We start from the raw sequence: 22459 nt of genomic DNA, 5'->3' as shown, positions 1-22459 counted from the left end.
AACATGATTCAAATTTGTAATCTGAAAAATCAGTGGTGGTTGAGTTTTTAATGTATGATATTTCTGGCTTAATCACAAGGTCCAGACCATTTTCCTGGGGCAATGAAGTGGTATGAAAAATACCTGATCCAACATAAGAAACTTTGTATTAAGAACATTTTCTACAAGGCTTTAGGTACTGCTCTTCTAGAATTAATGTCTTTTCAGGGTTAAGTCATTATAAACACTTAGATGTTTAATAAACAAAAACCTTTTCATTAACATTGTGTATCTACTGGTGGTTGTGTTAAAATATCTAGCCTGGAAAAGATTTTGTATTCCATTAAGCTGTTGTAATTTAAGAAAAGCAGTGCCCAAAAGAAAGACACCATGTGACATGGTACAAACAGAGGTTTTTGATTAGGTAAAGGTATCTTAAAATGGGAAAGTGAGGGGAGAGACCATCCTTCAGGTACAGGAGCAGTAGGAAAGGAAAGAGAGAGAGAGAGAGAGAGAGAGAGAGAGAGAGAGAGAGAGAGAGAGAGAGAGGAAGAGAGTGGAACGGACACAGAGATGGATGGAAAAGAGATACAGAGGATGATTGGAGGTTGGCAGGGCCCTTTTAAAAGGGAAACTAGTGAAAATACCCAGGTGGCCCTCTTAGTGGCTGCAGCTGAGGGCATATCCTGTCACAACCCCAAAGGCAGGCCAATACAGGTGGCTGAATACAACAGCTGTCATCTTTAAGTCTCATTTATCTTTGGTCTGATGTTATGGTTTGGAAATTTAAATAGGGATAGGAGACTGCAAGTCTAACCATTTAGACTGATTTTGATTTACAGAACAAATCTGTCTTTTGGACTGTGCATTATTATCCAAATTTAAATATATAATAATGTCTGATGTACTATTCTAGATTATAATGTAAACTCTAAAAGATGTATTTGAAAGAGATGTCAGTACCAAATCCTCACACATAAAAGCACATAGAACTCAAATATAAAGAAAATGGGAAACACTTATGCACTCTGTGAATGATGTTCATAAATAAATAGCTATTCTGAGCTGTTATTTCCTCACAATAAGGATTCTTTTCCTCTGAGCAAGCTCGCTCAGAGGGAGGCCACATCTGCCTCTATGAAGGACAAGAAAAAATTTTATTTTTAAGCTTTTTTCATGTTTGTTTCATGTTTGTGTGTGTTTATTGATATTTGGATTGTGCAGTATCTGCAGAGCCCAGAAGAGGGAATAAGTTAACTGAGAACTGAAGTTACAGGAGATGGAAAGGAACCAAAGTTCATAGTAATATAACCTCTTTCCACTGCCACAATACCCAGTGCTCTTAATTTCTAAGTTCATTCTCTAGCAACATTTTATTTAACATTCATTGTTATACATTTTATTAAAATTACATTGAATCAGTTTCCATCTTTTTTCCCTTCTTGTTTCTGTTAAATATGTGTGAATTAAGTATGTACAAACATTTGAATAAAGTCTTGTGAGTCCATTTCTGTTTGTTGTGTTATTTTCAGAATTGAACATTCTTTTTTGGACAGAAAACTAGTGAGATGATACCGGCCTGATAATATTTGGAGTAGTGGTGAAGACATAAGGTAATTAATCCTTCTTTGGGTCCTAAAAGGTTTTGAGAGGAGGCAACAGATCAACACAGCTAAGGAGTATAACTAAGACATATTTTAAAGCTTTTCCCAACTCCAAAAGCCTCCCCAAAACTTCAGGTCCTGTCTCTACAGAAAGATGGTCAGATGTGGCATATATGTTGTATCAGTAGACAGATCCTCTTCTGGAGGAATCAGTCTTTTCTCACAATGAAATTGCCAGAGAATTTAAAATTTAATGCTGTCTACTCTTTCAGTAGATGTTAGTCAAAGGAGAGATATAAATGTCACTTAGAATAACCATAATGACGTGAATCAGGTAGATACCAGGGATTGCTGGGGTGGAGTCTGAGGAGCATTACAGTCCCAGTGGGAAATGTCGGGTACTGTCACTGACAACAACATAAGTTTCCCAAAATTAAATAGTGGAAAGAACGGTGGGGGCTGATGAAACTTATATGCCACATCTGACCAGCTTAGTGGAAATAGAGTTTATGTCAGCTTGCCCTCAGTTACAAATGAAGAAATTTCTCTGGCATTTGATCCTTGGGCTTTGAAACTCAAAGCTCCCTCCCGAAACATTCTTCCAATCTCCACAGCTCTTTGTAAGTACCTTATTTTCTATGCCTTAGGTAGGCTTCAAGTCTCGGAATCTCCTCACAATCTTTATGTCATCTATAGTTATCACCATTCAGAGCTCCAAATTGAATGTTTTGTAGGAAGCAGGGAATCAGAATATGAGCCCATTCCAACAAGAGAGACTTCATGCCTGCAAATTTCTATTCTCTCCTCAAAGGAGGTATAAACTCAAGCAGGTGTACATCTGACATGTGAGCTTGTGGTAACCTATTCATTTACCATATGGGAGACAGACTCACTCTTGTGGTTTTACTTAGTCAACCATTTCTTAAAGAATTTTATTGTCAGCTTCTCTCTTGATCATTTATTATTTACTTTTGCCTCATTTTGTGGAGATGTGGGCCTGGAAAATTTCATAATCATCAGGTTTCAGTTAGTTTCTGATGCAATCAATCATATATTTATTCTAAGGCATCAGGGCTGAGATAAAGATGAATTTATATAAGCCAATCACACTTATTGCTATGAATCACATATTCATGTGGATAAATCGAAGGCTCAGTAATTAAAACACTGAAAGCTCATTCACAAGGATAGGCTTTTATTCCCAGAACCAACATCTCTACCAGATATAAGAAAACACAGTTTTGAATACACACATGAGGTATTTAATGTTTCTGCTATTATATTCTATTGAGCAGTTTAACATTAACATTGTCAATTATGTTGAGAAAACAGCACATATTGTGATTATATCATCTACACTTGTACCTGTACTCAAGCAGCAGATGAATGAGGATCATGAATTCAAATGTATCCCTCATCATTAGTGACATCCAAGCCAGGCTGCTTAATAAACATGAAAATCTGAAACGTATTTGTGAAAATATGGAAAATGTAACCAGGAATAACAAACCACCACACTCTCAGACAAATAGTTATTTGAAAAATATGATCACGAACTGCCGATATATTTTTAAAAATGTACCACTTAGATGACGGGGGTAACATTATATACATTTCAGCAGAAAAATACCTATCACTAAGCAAAAGTACAAAATGAACAAAAGCCACACAAGGAATATAAGGACAATAATATAAACTACACAAAATGGATTTGGTACACATATAGCACTCTTTGGCATGCACCTCAAATATTTGAAAATAGAACCCACAATGCAGTGACTTCTAACATCAGTTCCCACTCTGTGACTCATGCTGCATCTTAGGGATGTGAGTTTTTAGACCCCTGCTTTAGGTGCCATGCAAATTTTAATGATGCTTCTGTACCTCTCTGTTAACAAGGGCCAAATTAAATTTTTTATAAGGTGGTGCAGATATTATAACAAAAAGAGGAGAGAAAATAATACAAATGAATAGGTTTTATACCTGAACTAGTTAATTAATGCACTTGAAGAGAAGGATAAACCTAAAAGTGATAAACTATCATTTAAAATCACAGTGCAAGGTTTAGAGCTATGGAGAGAATGTTACCCCTAATGTCGTAAGACAGTCTATACCTTCATCTGTGAAGGGAAGATGGCCTGGTTACCTACAGCTCTAAAGAGAAAGGTATCACGACTTTTGGAATGTCATGCTATTACTTAATCTTTGGATACAAAGGGCTCTGAAGAAAAATCTACCCTGAGTGTCGAATGTCAGGCTACACATGCTGCTGTGAGGGGAAGGAATCCTAGAATCATACAGATGTGGAAAAAAGGTATTCTGACTGTCAGGAAGTCAGGCTATATGTGAAGTTGTATTCAAGGGGGTTGGTCTCTGTGCAGCATATAGCACTCCATCTCCTTTTGAAGAGAGAACTGATAGAACTGAGCTTTGCTCCACTCTGCTATGAGACTTTAATACAAGACGTGTCCATTGCTTCTCTTCTCTTCCCCACTAGGGAGTTTCCAAGCAATGATAACCATTTCTATTTGGCTCCAGCCCAAACTGTCACTTTTCTGCTTCACTCAACTATGGGGGAAACTTGTCAAGAAATGTAGCACTGTGCTACTTCACCAATGAAAAGATTTCCTCCCACTCTGCTCCCCTAGGGGAGTTTCCCAATGGAGGAGTATGTTGACTCTCTGCTTCACTCCACTAGGTAATTTTATATTTACTCTGTCAAAAGAAGGTCATGACTAAAAATGATGGATGAGATTCATTTGAGAGGGAGGAATCCAGGAAAGTGACTCCTACTACTGTAGGAAGCCGGTTCCTGCATTATAATGCTGCCTGAAGACACCAAGGTGTGAATTACTTCACAGGCGCTGGGTAATCTCCATTCCTTTGATCTCTGCCTATCCCGTGGCTCATTTTTGCCTGAGGAGCTGAAGCCATTCATAGGGTAATACGTCCCAGGCGGCTGGTCAGCTTTTTATAAGGGATGGTTTTCTTAATGCAGTCTCTGCTCAGTCTCTGCTCAGTCTCTGTTCAGTCTCCACTCTGGTAAAATGCATTAAAGCTTGTCTGCAGAAGGATCCGAGTGTCCTACGTGTATTTCTTACTGGCGAGGAATACAGAGCGGGCGCGGGACATACTACCATTGTGGAAAATGCTAGATTCCATCTGAAAAAGCACAGAGTTTACATATGATATTTTTCATTTCATGTTCAGTTTTCTTTGTCTTTTATTTCAGTCTCAAAGTGTGTTTCTTTCACTGGCCCTTTTTTTCCATTTGGCTTGTTTCAGGATGTGTTAACTTTGGCTCCAGCTTCAAGGCCAAAATGACTTTCTCTCATTGGGTCTGGTTTCTGGATGGGGGGGTTGTTTCCTTGCCTCGCCATTTTACACTACAAATATGGCTTCGTAAGTTCATAAACTCATTTTTCCATGAGTGTGCTGCAACAACAATATAAAAATGGACATCATAATGTTTGCACAGATTGTTGACACTGTCAAATTACTGCTACAAAAGAAATATTGTTGTGTAATTGACTTGGAGTGTGGTGGCTAAAATTCCACCAAATACGTGATAATGAGAAGCCCTCACAATCTTTTTCAGGTACTCAAAAATGATTGAAACTTGGAAAGGCTTCATTAGGGTAATTGCCTACAAAGTTTGATCTTGTATGAAATGCAAAATTAAACCAAACTGACTAAATTTATAGTTTCACTGATGAATGTTTTTTTTTTGGAATGATTTCAAAGACTCCTGGGTATATGGAAAACCTTTTCCACACTGATTACCTTAAAATGGTTTTTATACAGTATGTGTTATTTTATGGTCTTGAAGAAAGCATTGACACACAAAGGCCTTTCCACACTGTATACATTCTTAGAGTTTCTTCCTATTATGTGTCCTTTTATGTATCTGAAGATAAATTTGCCCAGCAAAGACTTTATGGAATTGATAAGGTTCATATGGTTTCTCTCCATTATGTGCTCTTTTATGCACTTTAAAAACAATTTGAAATGCAAAGATTTTACCACATTGATTTCCTTCATAAGGCTTTTGTCCTTTATGTGTTCCTTCATAAATTTGAAGTGAAATATGCTGAGCAAATGCTTTACCACATTAAATACATTCATAGGGTTTCTCTTCAAGATGTCTCCTTTTATGCATTTGAAGACTACTATGGTGTGAAAAAGCTTTACCACACTGATTACATTCATAAGGTTTCTCTCCAGTATGTCTCCTTTTATGTATTTGAAGACTACCATTCTGTGAAAAAGCTTTACCACACTGATTACATTCATAAGGTTTCTCTCCAGTATGTGTCCTTTTATGAATTTGAAGTATATTGCAACGAGCAAAGGCTTTACCACACTGATTACATTCATATGGTTTCTCTCCAGTATGTGTCCTTTTATGCACATGAAGTGAACTCAGATGAGAAAAGGCTTTACCACACTGATAACATTCATAGGGTTTCTCTCCAGTATGTGTCCTGTTATGCGTTTGAAGATGACTGTGCCGAGAAAAGGCTTTACCACACTGATTACATTCATAAGGTTTCTCTCCAGTGTGTGTCCTTTTATGCATTTGAAGAGTACTTTGCTGAGAAAAGGCTTTACCACACTGATTACATTTATAAGGTTTCTCTCCAGTATGTCTCCTTTCATGCGTTTGAAGATGACTGTGCCGAGAAAAGGCTTTACCACAATGATTACACTCATGGGGTTTCTCTCCAATGTGTGTCCTTTTATGAGTTTTAAGATAACTATAATGAGCAAAATCTTTTCCACATAGATTACATTCATAGGGTTTCTCTCCACTATGTGTTCTTTTATGCCTTTGAAGATGACTGTAACATGCAAAGTCTTTAAGACATTGTGTATATCCAGAAGGCTTCTCCCCAGTTTGTCTTCCTTCATGCCTGCAAGGAAAATGGGCATGTGAATGTTTTACCACATTCAATACAATGTTGAATCTTGCTATCTGTATAAATTGTTATAATTTGTTGTAATTGTGCAGAAGAATCAGTCTTACAGGCTTATCACTGGTTTACATTCATGTTTTTCCCCCAATTAAGTATTGTTTTTCATCTTTGAAGAGGTTGTTTTTCATCTTTGAAGATACCAATGTAGGTATAATCCTCTATTATATGTTTCTAATATTTAGAACCCTTTTTTTACAGTTGATTTTTTACATATTGAAGAGAACTGGAAAGATTCAGATCTTTATCACCATTATTGAATTTTGAAGTTTTCCTACATGTTGAATCATATTACATTTGCTAATGACCTAGAACAAACAGAAGTATGTACACAGTTCTAGACTCATTGGACTTTTCTGCAGCATGATCTTGTTGGTGTATTAGCAATGAAGCAGGAAAATAAAATACTTGTACACATAAATCAAATTCAACAAGTATGCTTAAATTGGGACTACTACATGTCTTTTAAATATTCTGTGAGAGTGGTATATTATATCCTCCTTATTCCTTTGGTCATGTGGCTTGTACCCTAATACATGATATACTTAGAAAAGGAAGTTTATAATGAAGAGGCTTCCACATTTATTTCAGTTTCATTTTCTGTTCCTTGTAGACATGTGCTAGAGAGATTAAGGTTATTCTGCAATAACTTCCCCTTGGCTTTTGACAATAAGGGCCCAGTCACTAAACTTACAAAAGTAACAGCAAGTTCATGAGTAAAACTAAATTTTCTATGAAGTGTTTTCTCAGTTGAAGGTATGGAGATATGCTTATCACATCAACCATGACTTAAGTGATACGTAATAAGAAATAAATGGAATTATATTTCTACAGTATAGCTCTCATGGTATAATTTTTCTAGTGGTAATTTCTCTTAAGGTATTTTTTGTTGTATTCTTTCTTAAATACTATTTTCCAAATACAGTTCATCTATCTGAAATTGAGTTACATTGTTTTTTGAGAATGTAATAAGCATCAGTGCAATTGAAACTGTGCTTAATTACACCGTTGTTTCTGTTTCAAAATTGAGGACACATTTTGATTTCTTCAGAGACAGATTTCTATGAGCTCATAAAGGAAAATTACCTTTCATGTCTTTTAGAACTTGCGCAATGTTCTTCAATAGTATTGTCTTCCCAACAGTATCCTACAATGTAGTACCGGAAAATATATATTTATTATTGAAAAATGTGTAAAACTTAATTTACTGTCTTCAGTGAACTTTAGAACTTCTACTGTTTTATTTAGCACATTCTTTTTTCTCTCTCAATAAAATTAAAGAGGAGCATCAATAACCAATTGATGTTGTCCTATTATTTTAAAATATGAAGTAAAGTACAGTCTTACCTATATCAGTGAGGTTCCTGAAGGTCTCCAGCATAACATCTATGTAGAGATTCTTCTGAGAAGTATCCAGTAAAGTCCACTCTTCCCAAGTGAAGTCAATATGCACATCATCATAGGTCATGGCATTCTAAAATATCACATACATGTATGCAACTGAAAACTTGATACTGACAATATTCTAAGTGTATATTTCTATAGAACATTATTTTAAGATATTTTACTCTTATGCAGGATACAGACAAAGGCAACTGATGAATTTGCCAATATAGGGCAGAACAGTATTTTAAATTTCCTGCTTTACTGAAAGTTCTGGGAGATACAGTAATCCTGTAAACTAAAGATGGATGCCCAATGTTGCAGAAAAAGCTTAGGTGACTGTCCAGGCACTCAGGTGTCTCCGTCATTTGTAAAGTCTAGGAAGTTGCCTGTAATGTATCTCCTGTTTACTTAGGTTGTAAAAATTCCTTCGTTGGTCTTGGAAGCAATTGAAGACTAAACAGTTATAGTTGCAGTTTTTCTTTAATTCTTAAAGAAATATACTAATAGAATTTAGGTAAAATTCAATCACAGTTATCAAAGTTAATCACAGTAAAATCCATAGATGCAGAGAGGCTAAGTAACTGGAACACCTCTAGGGGAGTGTGGCGATAACTTCCTTGTACAAATTAAGCAGGTCTGAAGAAAAAAGATTGTGCTTACCACTAGCTAACCAAGGAGGTCTAGAGATCTGTATAGATGGCTGGCTGAAACAGGAAGTGAAATGGGTGAACAGAGATAGATATACGATGGCTACAGAGAGAGGGCATTTAAGCAAAAAGAAACAGAAACTCACACTTTTCCACTTGGAAACTAGTGAGGTAAAGGTGGAATTGGCTTACACTTTCTCTATCATCTCTCAGCATTTTCCTCTATATCTTACTCGAGGATTTTATTATTTAGACCAAATAGGAACTCCATTTACAGGGGAGATCCATGGATCTCTCTGGGTGTAAAAAATTGAGATTTTTTGGATGCAATGATGGCAGTTAGGCATGTGACCAGAAAAGATCAGGAGAGTAAGGATAGGGCAGAGGGGAAGAAGATGGGGAGTGATGTCTGCAATGGGGGAGCGTTTAACAGGTTTTGTGGAAACAGTGCAATGAGAATTTCCCAGAACCTTTATGGGTGAGTCCTTAGTGAGGACTCCTTGTAATCAACAATAAAGAAGCTGAACCAGCCATCTTCTATAACCACATAAAGCGCCCAATATTGGATTGGGACACCAAGGCAGCCACAAAATTTTATAAGCACACTTGTCCTGCCTGGAAAACATTGTGGTGCAATGGTGGATCAGAGCTTCTGCAGTGTTCAACAAGTGACTCCTTAAACTTGAAGCTCTAGCTCTGATAGGAAAACCATGCCTGATAGTACTGAACAGCCAAGGAATAAGAACTTGAATGGCTTAGAAAACTATGGTAGAACAAAATAAAATTAACCAAGAAATAAGTCAATGAAAGGATTCATATGTATATTCTGCTATAATCACAAATTGGTGCTTAGCCCAATCGTCATCACAGATGCTTCTCCCAGCAGCTGATAGGAGAAAAAAAAAAAACATTAGCTTCAGGTCTAGAAATCCTGTGGAAGGAGGGGGTGAACATTGCGGGATCGAGAGGGTTTGCAGAAAACAGGAAAACTTGGCCAACAGAATGAACTAAGCAAGGCTCATAGGGGTTTGCCTATGGGATTCCTACCAGAAGGTCTTGTGGTGATTCTTTTGACTGCTCTTGGGACACTTTTCCTTCTACTGAGTTACGTAGGTCAGGCTTGTATGAGGGTTTGTGCCTTGATTTTTCTTTACCTTGTCATGATGTTAGGTTGATATCCCTGGGAAGCCTTCTCTTTTCTGAAGGGAAACAGAGTAGCAGAGAATTTTGGGGAATGGAGACTGGAGACAGTGCTGGAATGAGTGGAGATTGGGGAAGCTGGGTCTTTGCTCTAAGTGCATTTATCCTCATAAACTGCAATGTCTCAAAAAGCTGAAATTTCCAAATTAACTTCTGATACTCAAGACAATCTCTTGACTGTCATATTTTGTAAAATCCAGAAACTAAGGATTTCCAACATACATGGATGGGCACAGAGTATATTCCCATTCAAACTAAAAGGAATATGTCTGTATTCTAGGCCCAAATCTCAGGAAAGCATCTGTTACTCAGGTACATGTCACACCAGCAACACTAACAGGTAAGGTGGGTCAGCAGCCCATGAAACTTCCACAGTACCAACATTCCCAGACAGGGTACCCAACAACATTAGCTGTTACCCTCAAATCCATAACCCCATGAACAAATTGGATTAATATTCTCTGCTCAAGTGTAGGTCACCCAAATCAGAACAAGTAGGCAAACTGAGGCAAAGTCACCCTTCTGGACCAGAATTCATGCCAGCTATATGAAATACACATTGCTTCCTCTCCAGTGGATATTCTTCATTCTTTTAAAAACCCCCAACATTATTTAGAATCCAAATGCCTCTTCATCTCTATGTTGTAGCCTCCAACTTTAGATGAATCCGTGTGCTCAAAGGATATACCAGCTGCCAGAATTCCATGTGTGCCAAGTGACCGCAGAACTTTCACAGTCTCTCCATGCCCCCTCAACACTATCAGCAGTTTCTGTGGGTGTCACCATAGCCATGCCTCCTGTGGCTGGCTACAGGGTGGCTCTGTGGTTGTACCTGGCTGATGGGGGAATTACTTCTGTGTATGTTTATCTTATTAACTGTTAAATGAAGTTCTGTTTGGCCAATGAAACAGCAAGTTAGACAGGACAAGGAGTCAAAGAGGATTCTGCAAAATGTAACAGAGAAGTGGTGATCCAGGCCAGAAGTGACATAGAAGCAGACTCAAATTTAGCAAGGAGAAACAGGAAGTGGCCCCTTTTCCCCTTCGCCTCCTCCAGTGGCGGGATGAGAGCCAGTGGCAAGAGAGGGCAATAGTGAAAGGCATCCTCTATAAGATAAGTCTTATAAAATATATATAGATTTATGATAAGACTGAACTAACAAATGAGAATCCTAGTCATTAGCCAAGCAGCATTTGAACCTAATACAAGTCTCTCTGTGTATTAATTTGGGCCCTAACTCAGGTGGGCAGCTGGTGTAAAGCACACACGTGGTGGTGGGGCTCTGTAGCCTTTGGCAGAAAGATTTATCATAACAGAATGGTGTCTGTGAGCGGGATGACCCATGCCCCAAGGTTCCCAGAGAAAGAGGGAAACCTGCTGCCACAGCCTGCCCTATTGGGCCACTGAGAGACAATGGAGTAACTTCCATATGCTAACACTGTCCTGGCACTTCTGAAGTTTAGACACAGGCACTCCTAGGATGATAAAGTCAGATCCAGATAAAGAAAAACCTCTAAAGTTTTATATTGCATTTAAAAATATATGTAGGCTTATGAAAGAAAAATTAACAGAAGCAAATGGAGTAGACAGTTGTAGTGGTGCACGCCTGTAGGATTTGCTGAGGGAAGCAGAGGCAAGCAGATTTCCACCGAGAAACCCTTTCTTGAAAAAAAAAAGAAACAAAAGAAAGTAAAAATAAAGCAATAAAAAAGCCACATAAAGATGGAAAATACACAGAGAATCATCTGGATACTATATTGTTGTCTTTAAATTGTTTGATTGCTGAGGAAAGACTTACTGCTCCTAAAATACATTTGATTATAAATGCTGCTAAATTAATCCAATTTATAAATTTTAAAAATGTTTTGACTCCAAAATTTAAGTCTAAGCACATGCTACTTGGAAAAAAGTATTTCTGTTTGTGTTTCCACAGAAAATAAAAAAACTATGGATTCCTTCCAGACTAAAATTGTTTGATCAAGCAACACCACCGAAGCTGAGATGATACAGCCTTACAGACTACAAAAACAAGGACTTGGTCAGATTTCTATGTTTCATCATGATCCTAATGGTATGAACATTGCCCCCAGTCAGCAGGACGCAGTTTAGAAAGAAGGACGCCCAAATTCTCAAATATTGTTTATAAATGATTGTTTTCATTTAAATGGGGATGGATATAAATGATAATGAGCATAGTCAATTTTTTTAAAGAAGGAAAAGGGGGAATAGGATATAGGAATGAATATGTCTCCTTTTGTTTAGGTATTGTGTTTATACAGATATTTTAAAATGATATGCCTAATTAAATACAGATTATATAGTTACCTATAATAGTCAGAATTTATAATTAGGTTAGTTAGGTTTTCTAGATATACAGAGATGTATTTAAGATGGATAGGTATTCTTCAAACCTTTCAAAGACCTACAGAAATATGGCATTTAAATGGTTTAGGGTTTTTCTTGGCAGTGAGACACAACTGCTCATGGCACACCAATTACATCAGAAAGGAGAATGGGCATCGAAGAAACTCCTTATGGAGTTTGCTTTCAACATACCAAGATTAGCCATTTGGGCAAGAATCTGATCTTGTCTGTACTGTTTTTTTGCTGTATAAACTGGACATGTAGGATCCACAAGAAAGTGACTGCTGAACTTACAAAACAAGACAGTACTGAAGGGTTCCTGTTGAAATGGAGAAGTGTGCCAGACACAGTGTCCTATAGGCTGAAGATGGATGCCTGAACATTACAGAGGAACTGAGGGTGACTGTCCAGATAGCCAGATGTCTCTGTCAATTTTAGACTTTATGTATTTTCCTTCTGTGTTCTTTGAAAGTGTTGAAGACAGATAGTTGTGGTTATAGTTTTCTTCAGTTATTTTAAAAGATAAGTTATCTTTCTTTTCATTTAGACTGAAAAGGGGAGATAATGGGGGAAGTGCTTCTGTGTATGTTTATCTTATTGTTAAATAAAGTTCTGTTTGGCCAATGAAACAGCAAGTTAGACAGGACTAGGAGTCAAAGAGGATTATGGGAAATGTAATGGAGAAGTGGTGATCTAGGCCGGAAGTGAAATAGCAAGGAGATGCATATTTAGCAAGGAGAAACAGGAAGTGGCCCCTTTTCCCCTTCGCCTCCTCCAGTGGCAGGATGTGAGATAGCGGCAAGAGGGGGCACCAGCGAAAGGCATCCTCTATAAGATAAGTCTTATAAAATATATAGATTTATGATAATTGAGACTGAGCTAACAGATGAGTATCCTAGTAATTAGCCAAGTAGCATTTAACCTAATACAAGTTTCTCTGTGTATTAATTTGGGCCATAACTCAGGCAGGCAGCTGGTGTAAAGCACACAAGTGGCAGTGGGACTTGGTCGACTTTGGCGGAAAGATTTATCATAACACCTGGCCATGTCCCTAGGGCATGAACAGGGTGACAAGGGACTAATTTAGGAGTCGACGACACATGTTGAAAAGGCCCTCGGTATTCTCTGCTACTTCAGCTTGTGGTGCTTTATTGCCACTTGGGTAGGGAGCTCTGTAAGTCAGGAATTTACCCGAATACATATATATCTTAACCATTACCTAATAACGTATTGGTAATTCACCAATAATTTTACCTCCTTTCTTCCCTTTTTACAGCTTCAAACTTAGGCACTAGTCCCTTCTGGAACAAAGAACACACATAGAGAAATATTTCCAGCTGAAACACTGTGGTAAGAACCACTGTGCAATCATGGGCCACAGAGATCAGAAGATCATAGAGCAAATAGAAGAAAAAAAACGCCCTTCCATCAAAGGAAAAGTGAGAAATCAGCACCTATACCCACAATCACCTCAAAGCAAGACAACCAGACACCAGCATAAAAATACAACCAAAACCCACCACACCAATAGGTCACTACCAGTTTCTGGATATCCTACTATAGCAAGACATGTATATGCCAACACTGTTGAAGCACAATGAAGACCAACTTTAAAAAGATGACAGAAGTCCTTAGAGGTGAAGTAAATTAATCCCTTAAAGTATTCAGGGAAAGTATAATTGAAATATTGGAGAAAACTAATAAATCACTTAAGGAAAGTCAAAAAACAAAGTAATTAACAGTTGATGGAATGAATGAATCTGTTTGAGAACTGAAAATCAAAATAGAAGCAATAAAAAATGACAGTGGAAGGAATTCTGAAAATGAAAATCTATGTAATCCAACAGCTCCTATACAGCCAAACTTCACTAAAAGTATACAAGACATGAAACAGAGAGTTTCAGGCTTTGCAGGTATGATTTATTAAATGGATATCCAGAACATCTGCAACACTATGAAAACATGAAATATAAGAATGATAGGAATAGAATGAGAATAAACTCAGGTCAAATTCTCAGAAAATACTTTGAAAAATTCATAGTCAAGATTTCCTAAATTAAAGAAGCATATAGGAGAACATAGCTAACAGAATCATAGAGGTTCAAAGGGGTCTGCACCATGTTTGATGGGAATGTCCTTCTGTATATATGCTTCTATTGTTGGGTGATGAATGAAACACTGTTTGTCCAAAGAGGCAGGAAGATATGCAGGACTAGGAGAGGGGGAGAATTTTGGCAATGGTGGGCAGAGAGAGCCCACCTGAGACAGATGTGATGTAGCTGCAAAGAATCAATAGGTTTGGTCATTATCCAGTATTCCAAGGCCATATGGAAATACATAGATTTATCGAAATGGCTTAATAATTAAGACAGAGGAGGCCAATATGAAGCCCTAGTGATCAGCCAACAGTTTAACAATTAATATAGCATATGTGTGCTTGTTTAGTGCTGAGAAGGCTGGCAGCCTACCTCGTGGGACAAGAAAATCCAGTAGCACATGCCTTCTGTTATTGTTGCATACCTTGATGTTTTTATGTAACTACTGACAGGAGATGTGTGTGAGTGTCTCTGACTCTATTGCCTGCCCTTGGATTCCTTTTCCTCCTTGTGTTTTGCCTCATCCAGCTTTGATAAGAGGGTTTGTGTATTGTCAAATTGCGATGAATTATGCAGAGTTTTGTTGATATCCTTTGAATATGTTATCTGCTCGGAAGGTAAATAGAGGAGGACCTGGTGGAGAGTGGGGCAGTTGAGAGGACTGAGATGAGTGGAGATAGGGGAAAATGCAGATGGGATGTATTTTATGAGAGAAGAATAAATTTAAGAAATAAAGGAATATGGGCACAGTGAGTGAAGTTTGAACGAAGGTACTAAAACTCATCAGGGCAAACAACATACTCCTGGAGCTCTACCATACACAGGTGGGGTATCATTCTCAAAAGGCTTAGATAGATCTATCCCTAAAAGTTGTCATACATGTCTCCCCTTTGCTATTTACACTCCTGTGTTCAGCTTTCCATGTAAGATGTCCCATAGTTTGGGTATCTCAACATCCTATTGTCTCAAAATTCAACAATGGCCTCATCTTGAAAACTTCATGCAATGAACTAGCACCATATCTTCACTTGTTTTCTAACTCTGCCAGATTCCAACAGTGTTGAACTGAAACCACAAAGGAAAAATCTATGACCTATACATTTTACAACTTTCTTCTTTCCAGAACCAGTACAACATGGGCTATACCACAAATTTGGATTCCAAGTTGTGATGGACTCTACAACAATTGGGCCAGAGTTACAGCAGGTTCTGTATGAAGTTCCTTCTTCAGATTAGGAATAAAGTGGCATATTCCTCCCAAAAATTGAAGGCTTACGAGGGTGAAGTCTCACCATTAAGGAACCTTCCTAATTAAGTGATATCTCAAATACCAATGAGACATGATACCAGAAATATAAAACCTTTTGAGTATGGATTTGGTCCTTTCCCAGATGTTTTTTTTTTTCTTTTCATTTTTGAGGCAGGGTTTTTCTGTGGCTTTGGAGCCTGTCCTGGAACTAGCTCTTGTAGACCAGGGTGGTCTCAAACTCACAGAGATCTGCCTGACTCTGCCACTTGAGTGCTGGAATTAAAGGCATGCAACAACAACACACGGACTGCTTTCCCAGATGTAAGCAGCAATTTTCTGAGGCTTACAAGGGCAGAACTGTGAATCTCATGTAGAGTAAGTCATAGTGCAGAAATCTTCTGACCCATTTTTTACCTTATTAAATCAGAATCCCATTAGAATCTAAGCAGGAACTCACCTATGAATTTTTTCCCAAAGAGAAACAGAGATACAGAGAGTAACAGATATATACAGTGAGACACACAGTGAGAAACATACAAAGAGAGAGAGAGAGACAGAGAGAGAAAGAGAGAGGAATCCCCAAATACCCATAGAAATATAACTTACCATATCACCAAAACTGTCATATGTCTTTATACCAATACTTATGTGTGGTTTGCCCTGACAAGATCACACTTTTCCAAAATTCATCCTTTCTAGTAATAGCTGAACTAAATCTATGATAAATATCTCTTTTTGCTGATGTGTTTTCACATGAGACAGAACAGGTGATCTCTGTAAGTTTCTCGGCCTAGCATACATACTACATAATGAGTTCCAGACCAGTCAGGGTAAGAAGGAGAGTCTGTGTCTCAAAACAGACTCACTCCAAAAGTTTCTACTTAATAAACTTTAGAACTGTGAAAATAGTTTAACAGATAAAGTACTCAACTTACAACTATCCCTACAGTTGCTACTGTTCATACCTATAATCCAATGCTTTTGATGGCAGAAAAAAATGCAGACAAAGGAAATCCTTTCAAGGATCATTTCATGGAATGGCAACCTAGAGACCCTGTCTCAAATATGCTAAGTGTAAAAGACAAATGCCCAAAATCATTCTCTTATATTTACAACCAAACCATGACAAACATCCACAACTTCCACACAAAAAGAATTGCATACATAAAAACAGACACAAGAAAATAAATAATAAAATTATAATAGTATGGTTTAGCACACACCCTTTGTTCTGTGAATTTGCAGCAAACCTCATCCGCATTCTGTGTTCAAAGACAGCCAAAGATATGTAGAGAAACCCTGACTCTAAATAAAATTCTAACTCAGATTATCATTGACTCATTCTGAAATACTTTTCCAAAATACACTGAAGTGTTCCAGCTAAATCTCACGAGAGGTCCTGAGGTACAAAACAATATGTCTTAGGTCATTCTTGGTGTCTACCAGTGGTTGGTGTCAAATTATTTTCAGATATGAATATGGCTGAGTATGGTAGCAGAGATAGGCAGATCTCCTTGAATTTAAGCCAATTTGGACTATATATTAAATTTGATAGGAGGACATTTCTCAGTTGCACAAACACAAAAACACAGATACACATACACGCATTCACGAACATACTTGAATATAATTTTGCTCTGTTGCTTGACAGAAGATCTCATAAAAAAACTCTACCTAGCCTGGTGGTGGTAGAGCAAGCCATTTTTCCCAGAACATAAAAGGCAGAGGCAGGTGGATCTCTGTGAGTTCAAGACTAGCCTGCTTTACAAGAGCTACTTCCATGACAGCCTCCAAAGCCACAGAGAAACCGTGTCTCAAAAAAAAAAAATCTCTAGCTAGCCTAAAACTCATACTGTACACTTTAATGAATAATAAATGTTGAATATTTTAAAACACATTCTAGTAAACATGTCATTCTATGCCATTAGCTCAATATTCAAAGCATGATAGTTTTCTGTACAAGAGGGAGCTTCCAAACAATTGTCTACATATTTCCTTAAATGTCAAGGAAACTGAAAGTTGGAGAAATTTTGCATTGTTTTTTTCTACGTGGTTTTTCCCTATCATATTATTCTATGAAACCAGTGTCAATATTTTACAGCTACCAGTAAGTAAGTTGATTTTTTAAGAATGTTTTTGTTAATAGTTATAAATCTTACAAATATGCTGTTGAAAATTTTGTAATATGACTTCTTTTTAATTTTACATGTGTCAAAAAATAAAAGGTAGCATTTCATACATAATCACACATTGAGTTAAGAAGCTGTTATTATATGATACATGAAATGAAAATGACTATAATTGAATACTAGGTTTTGTATTAATAACGCATGATGAGCAAGTACACAAGCCTATGTAAAATATGATCTTCTCAAAAGGAAATTTGTCAGGATTTCTCACATTTCCTCTATAAAGTGTATTGAATCATGTACTGACTTAGGGATTCTAGAGATGTGAAGAGAAACAATGTACATGGCTAATCTTTTAAAGGAAAACATTTAATTGGGTGGCTTATATTTTCAGAAGATTTATCAAGTATCATCATGGTGTAAAATGGTAGAATGCAGGCAGACATGCTGCTGTAAAAGGAGCTGGGCATTGTACATCTTAAGAAATGGCAATGGTATGTGGTCTGTGACACTTTCCATGGCTTGAGCATATATAAAATCTCAATGTACACCTCCACATTGACACAGCTGCACCACCAATTCCATATCTACAGCAACAAAGCCACACATCATAAGCCATTTCCTATGTGCTTATTTGGGACAATTACAAACAGACTACCACAGGTACAACATATTAAGGTTCACAAGGAAGTATGATATGTCCTTTTGCGACAGTTAGCAATGAACCCATCCAAAAGAGAAAGACTAAAAGTATAAGTTTCTTTTCACCCCAGAATATCTGGTTGGTCACACCTAAGACCCCACAATAAATTACATGAAGTATTCAGCTGCATTTATCCCAATGTGGGAATAATTAAAAGGTTGTTCATTTTCCTCAAATTGAACAGAGAACCTAGTGAGGAACTTCTTTAATGCCAGTTATATTTTTGAGATGTGCGTTTTAACAGCTTTGCTTCCAATAACTTCTACATGTTAAACATTTATGTTTCCCATTTTTTCATGTGCCGAAACATAAGCCATACCATCATTAATTCCAAAGAATTCTGGTATACTTTTGTTATTAATAATGAAACATATATAAGAAACAGAAGCCTAATTGTAATGAGAATAGTAAATGAATGGGTTTTAGACATATAAACCCAGGTAGTCAATACCACTACTACATGCAAAAGTGTTCCTGGAAAGAAGAAACCAGTGACATCACTCACATATAAACAGATACAATCCTAGAACCCCATGACAACAGTGGTCTTTACATTCATTTGTTGGAAGTTTTTTATGTTTTTGTAAAGACAAAACAAAACTTTCCTCAACATACGTTTGCAGAGTTATATTTTTGGCAAGTTGTATTTATCCAATGAAAAACATGTTAGTCTCATGAATTGGTTTAGATTGAATGGTAATGCTGTTTGATATACTATTTTCTATTTTAATGAAGAAATATTTATTGTTTGTATATAAACTTTATCATTTTTGATGGTTACTGTATCTCTCCTGTGAAAACCAAAGAAAAATACCTTCACTGAAGTAACTCATATCTTGGTTTTTATTCTGAGTACTACATATCTCTAAAGTATACAGTTTTAATTTAGCAGTATCTTTTTATCTAATATCTTCCAATGCATTTTCCTTTTCAGTAGCATTTTAAAACATGGGTAATAATCTATTATTTAATCTATCTCTGGCTGACTTAATTATCCTTTCTTTTTATTAAACATGTCTTCTAAGGAAACTCATAATGTGTTCATATAATTAATGTTCATCAAGTAAAAACTCGGAAATCAGATATGGGGGTAAGAACCTAAAAGATCAGGGAACCAGTTCAACAGCCATCAGTGACTCCTACCTCTTTCATCCCTCAATCTATGAATGAGCAAGGTCCTCTCTCAGTCCTACATTAATTCTTCCTGTCTTCAGTCTCTCCATGGTCCATCTTTATTGTTTCCATAATCAGTAAACATAGGTGATTCTGCCATGATTTGATGGACCCTACCAAGCTGGGATCAAGTTTGCTACTGTTTTTGTATAATGTTGCTCCTGAGACAAAGATTTACTTTGAATACTCCTTCCATAACTTAAGGGCTTAGATGGATAGAGTCTTACAGTTGGGCTACCTTTCTAGGCTTTAAATGCAGGTCAGGGAATTTTCTTTTATGTTGTTAAAAACCTTGAAAATTGCTGTCTCTTTTCCATCACTTGACTGCCATCTGATAATACTTAATGCTATTTTTGTTAACCAGAGACTTTCCATTCATTCCTACTTTTGTCCTTTTAACTGTAAAATTGAAGATGTGACAGTAATAATCATCAAACAGAAGAAATATTTTGTCTAATACATTAGCCAATTACTCTTAAACTCGGCCTTACTCACTTTTGGGGACATGTAAAGATTAAGAATGATTCAGGGCCAAAATATCACACAAATGAATTCTAGCTAAATTTTTTCATAAACTCTTCTAAGAACCTGTGCTTAATTACTATGCCAACATCACCTAATACAGTAAAAAATGATTGAAGCCAGGCTTGGACAGCAGGGCCAGAGCAAGGCAAATATATGACTGTTTTACTGAGCCAATCAGAAGTTTTATATCTGTATCAGAAACATTCAATGTTGCTAATTTCCAGGATCAATACTGCTGTAGTTTTGAGGACAACATGAAAATTGCAAGTCATACAAGGTATATGAGATTAATGTCTAAAAACAATTGTCTTGTTCAGTTTACATACTACCTTGACTACTGAATTATAATATAGAGAAATACAAATTTGCCTGAATGCTTCACTGTCTGATATATTCCATCAGTTTATCAGGAACTCGAAGGTACAATGTGCCCCAGGAGCCATGGGCTTTAACCTGAATTCCTGTGACACATGGCTCTCAAGGCAGGTACTTCAAACTGACTCTATGGTACCAGGCAAGCCTTTTACCCACAAAATCCTGACCATGACCTCCAGTGTCTGCTATTACTCTAAGCATTCCCATATTGGATGTCCTACAACAGACAATTATGCACTATGGAGAATTTTCATGGCTTTTGCCACCTGAATTCTCAGTATCTTCAATAATCTTCTAAAAGTCAGCATTCGCATGGCCATTTTAGCAAAAAAAAAGTCACCTTTGAAGTACCATTTTTGTTCCAACATACTTCTCTTTTCCTGTGATTAAATTTTCTAAGTAAAAGCTACTCTAGGAATGAATGGATTTGATTGTTATACCTAGGCCAGTGTCTGTCATTGTGGGAGCTTAGGAGAGAAACTCAAGTTAGTCAATGAAGGTAAACATGTGGAACCATGGTTTCATGGTTTTCTCTTTAGCTTCCTCACTGCCTTGTGCTCAGCTAGCTATCTTAAGCATGACAACTCCACTTGTTCAGAGCCATTGCCAAATCAGTGGAAGTCATATTCCCACATCAATAATCAGTCAACACAATCATTTTCAGTCAGAAACCAGACATTCTGATCTAAGCAAACACTCAATTGATGTTTCCTCAGATGATGATGCTAGGATTTGTCATTTGATACCAGACACTAATTAGGAGAGAGACAATAATATATTAGAAGATTTTAAAATCCAAAGACAATGTATTAATCATGTCAATCACTTAAGCACCAAAGATTCAACATAAAGATAGAAACAACTGGAAAATCACAGATATGCCCGTAGTCAAGAAAATGTGAAGAGGCAAGCAACTAAGACAAAAATGAAAAAAACTAATACTGTCTCTCCATAGCAAACTCTCCCAAAAACAAAACTTTGAGGAACTGATAACATAAGAAAATTTATGAAGACAATTGGTAAAACTCCATCATTTTTAAGAAAATTATTATAACTAGGTTACCATTATACATTACAGAAAATCAATACACAGATTCACATAAAATGTGGTCTATCCTTGTGACACAGATGCAACAATCAAAAATATGTAGAATATTTTTGAAAGAATGAACACGTTTTTGAGAAAAAGCCAAGAAATAAGGAAGGAAAAATATTGTCAAGTTTTAATCAAAAGACCAAAGATAACATAGAAAAGGAAAGGTGATCTTGAACAATGTTACCCATCTCCCTATAGTTCTATGTGTAAAAAATTAAATAAAAACAGACTTCACAACTTTCACAAAATTACCTAAATGTGACTCTTGAACTTTTGTTTCAGAGCCTTGAGATACAGATAAAAACTGATAAAAAAAAAAAGACAAAAAACAAAAAAACAAAAACTGAAGCACAATGTTCTAGAGTTTTCACCAGAAGAAAAGTGATCTCTTGCTATGGATACTCAGCTGCTTATACTTCAGTTTGTTTCAGGCAAATACAGCCCCACTAATGCTCTATCACAAAACAACAAATAAATAATTCAACAGATATTTAAACCAATGGACTCAAGTTGAAAACCATTACATGGATGGACATACCTATGAATACCTGATTTTTGACAATGAAGCTAAAATCATAAAATTGAAAAAAAAGCATCTTTAACAAATTTTGCTGGCATACTGGATGCTGAAATGTAGAAGATTGCAGATAGATCAGTATCTACCGCCAGGCACAAAACTTAGCACCAAATGGATCAAAGACCTCGACATAAATCCAGCCACACTGAAACTCTTAGAAGAGGAAGTAGGAGGTACCCTTGATCAATCGGTACAGAGGAACCCTTCCTGAACATAACACCATTAGCACATCCACTGAAATTGACAGTTAATAAATGGTACCTCCAGAAACTGAGAAGCTTCTGTAAGGCAAAGGTCAGAGTCAAAAAGACAAAATAGAAGTCCAAAAAATGGCAAAAATATGCACCAACCCCACATCTGAAAGAGGCCTGGTTTCCAAAATA

At 36.8% G+C, this 22459-nt stretch overlaps 1 protein-coding gene across 1 annotated transcript; it reads right to left on the bottom strand.

Annotated features, from left to right (window-relative positions):
• Window positions 1–4684: 4684 nt before the first annotated feature.
• Window positions 4685–8947, bottom strand: LOC113838043 (zinc finger protein 120-like; the record flags this gene model as incomplete). Its single annotated transcript, XM_035453695.1, has 4 exons — window positions 7904–8947; window positions 7643–7703; window positions 6413–6496; window positions 4685–4745 (listed from the first exon to the last, which is right to left on the bottom strand). Coding segments are annotated over exons 1-4 (327 nt in total), but the record flags the coding sequence as incomplete, so codon positions are not given.
• Between the last annotated feature and the right edge of the window lie 13512 nt (window positions 8948–22459).

The sequence above is a fragment of the Cricetulus griseus genome, unplaced genomic scaffold (genome assembly GCF_003668045.3).
Source record: "Cricetulus griseus strain 17A/GY unplaced genomic scaffold, alternate assembly CriGri-PICRH-1.0 unplaced_scaffold_120, whole genome shotgun sequence".
NCBI lineage: Eukaryota > Metazoa > Chordata > Mammalia > Rodentia > Cricetidae > Cricetulus > Cricetulus griseus.
Note: the sequence above shows the minus strand (reverse complement) of the source record. Positions and strands in the feature narration are given on the sequence as shown.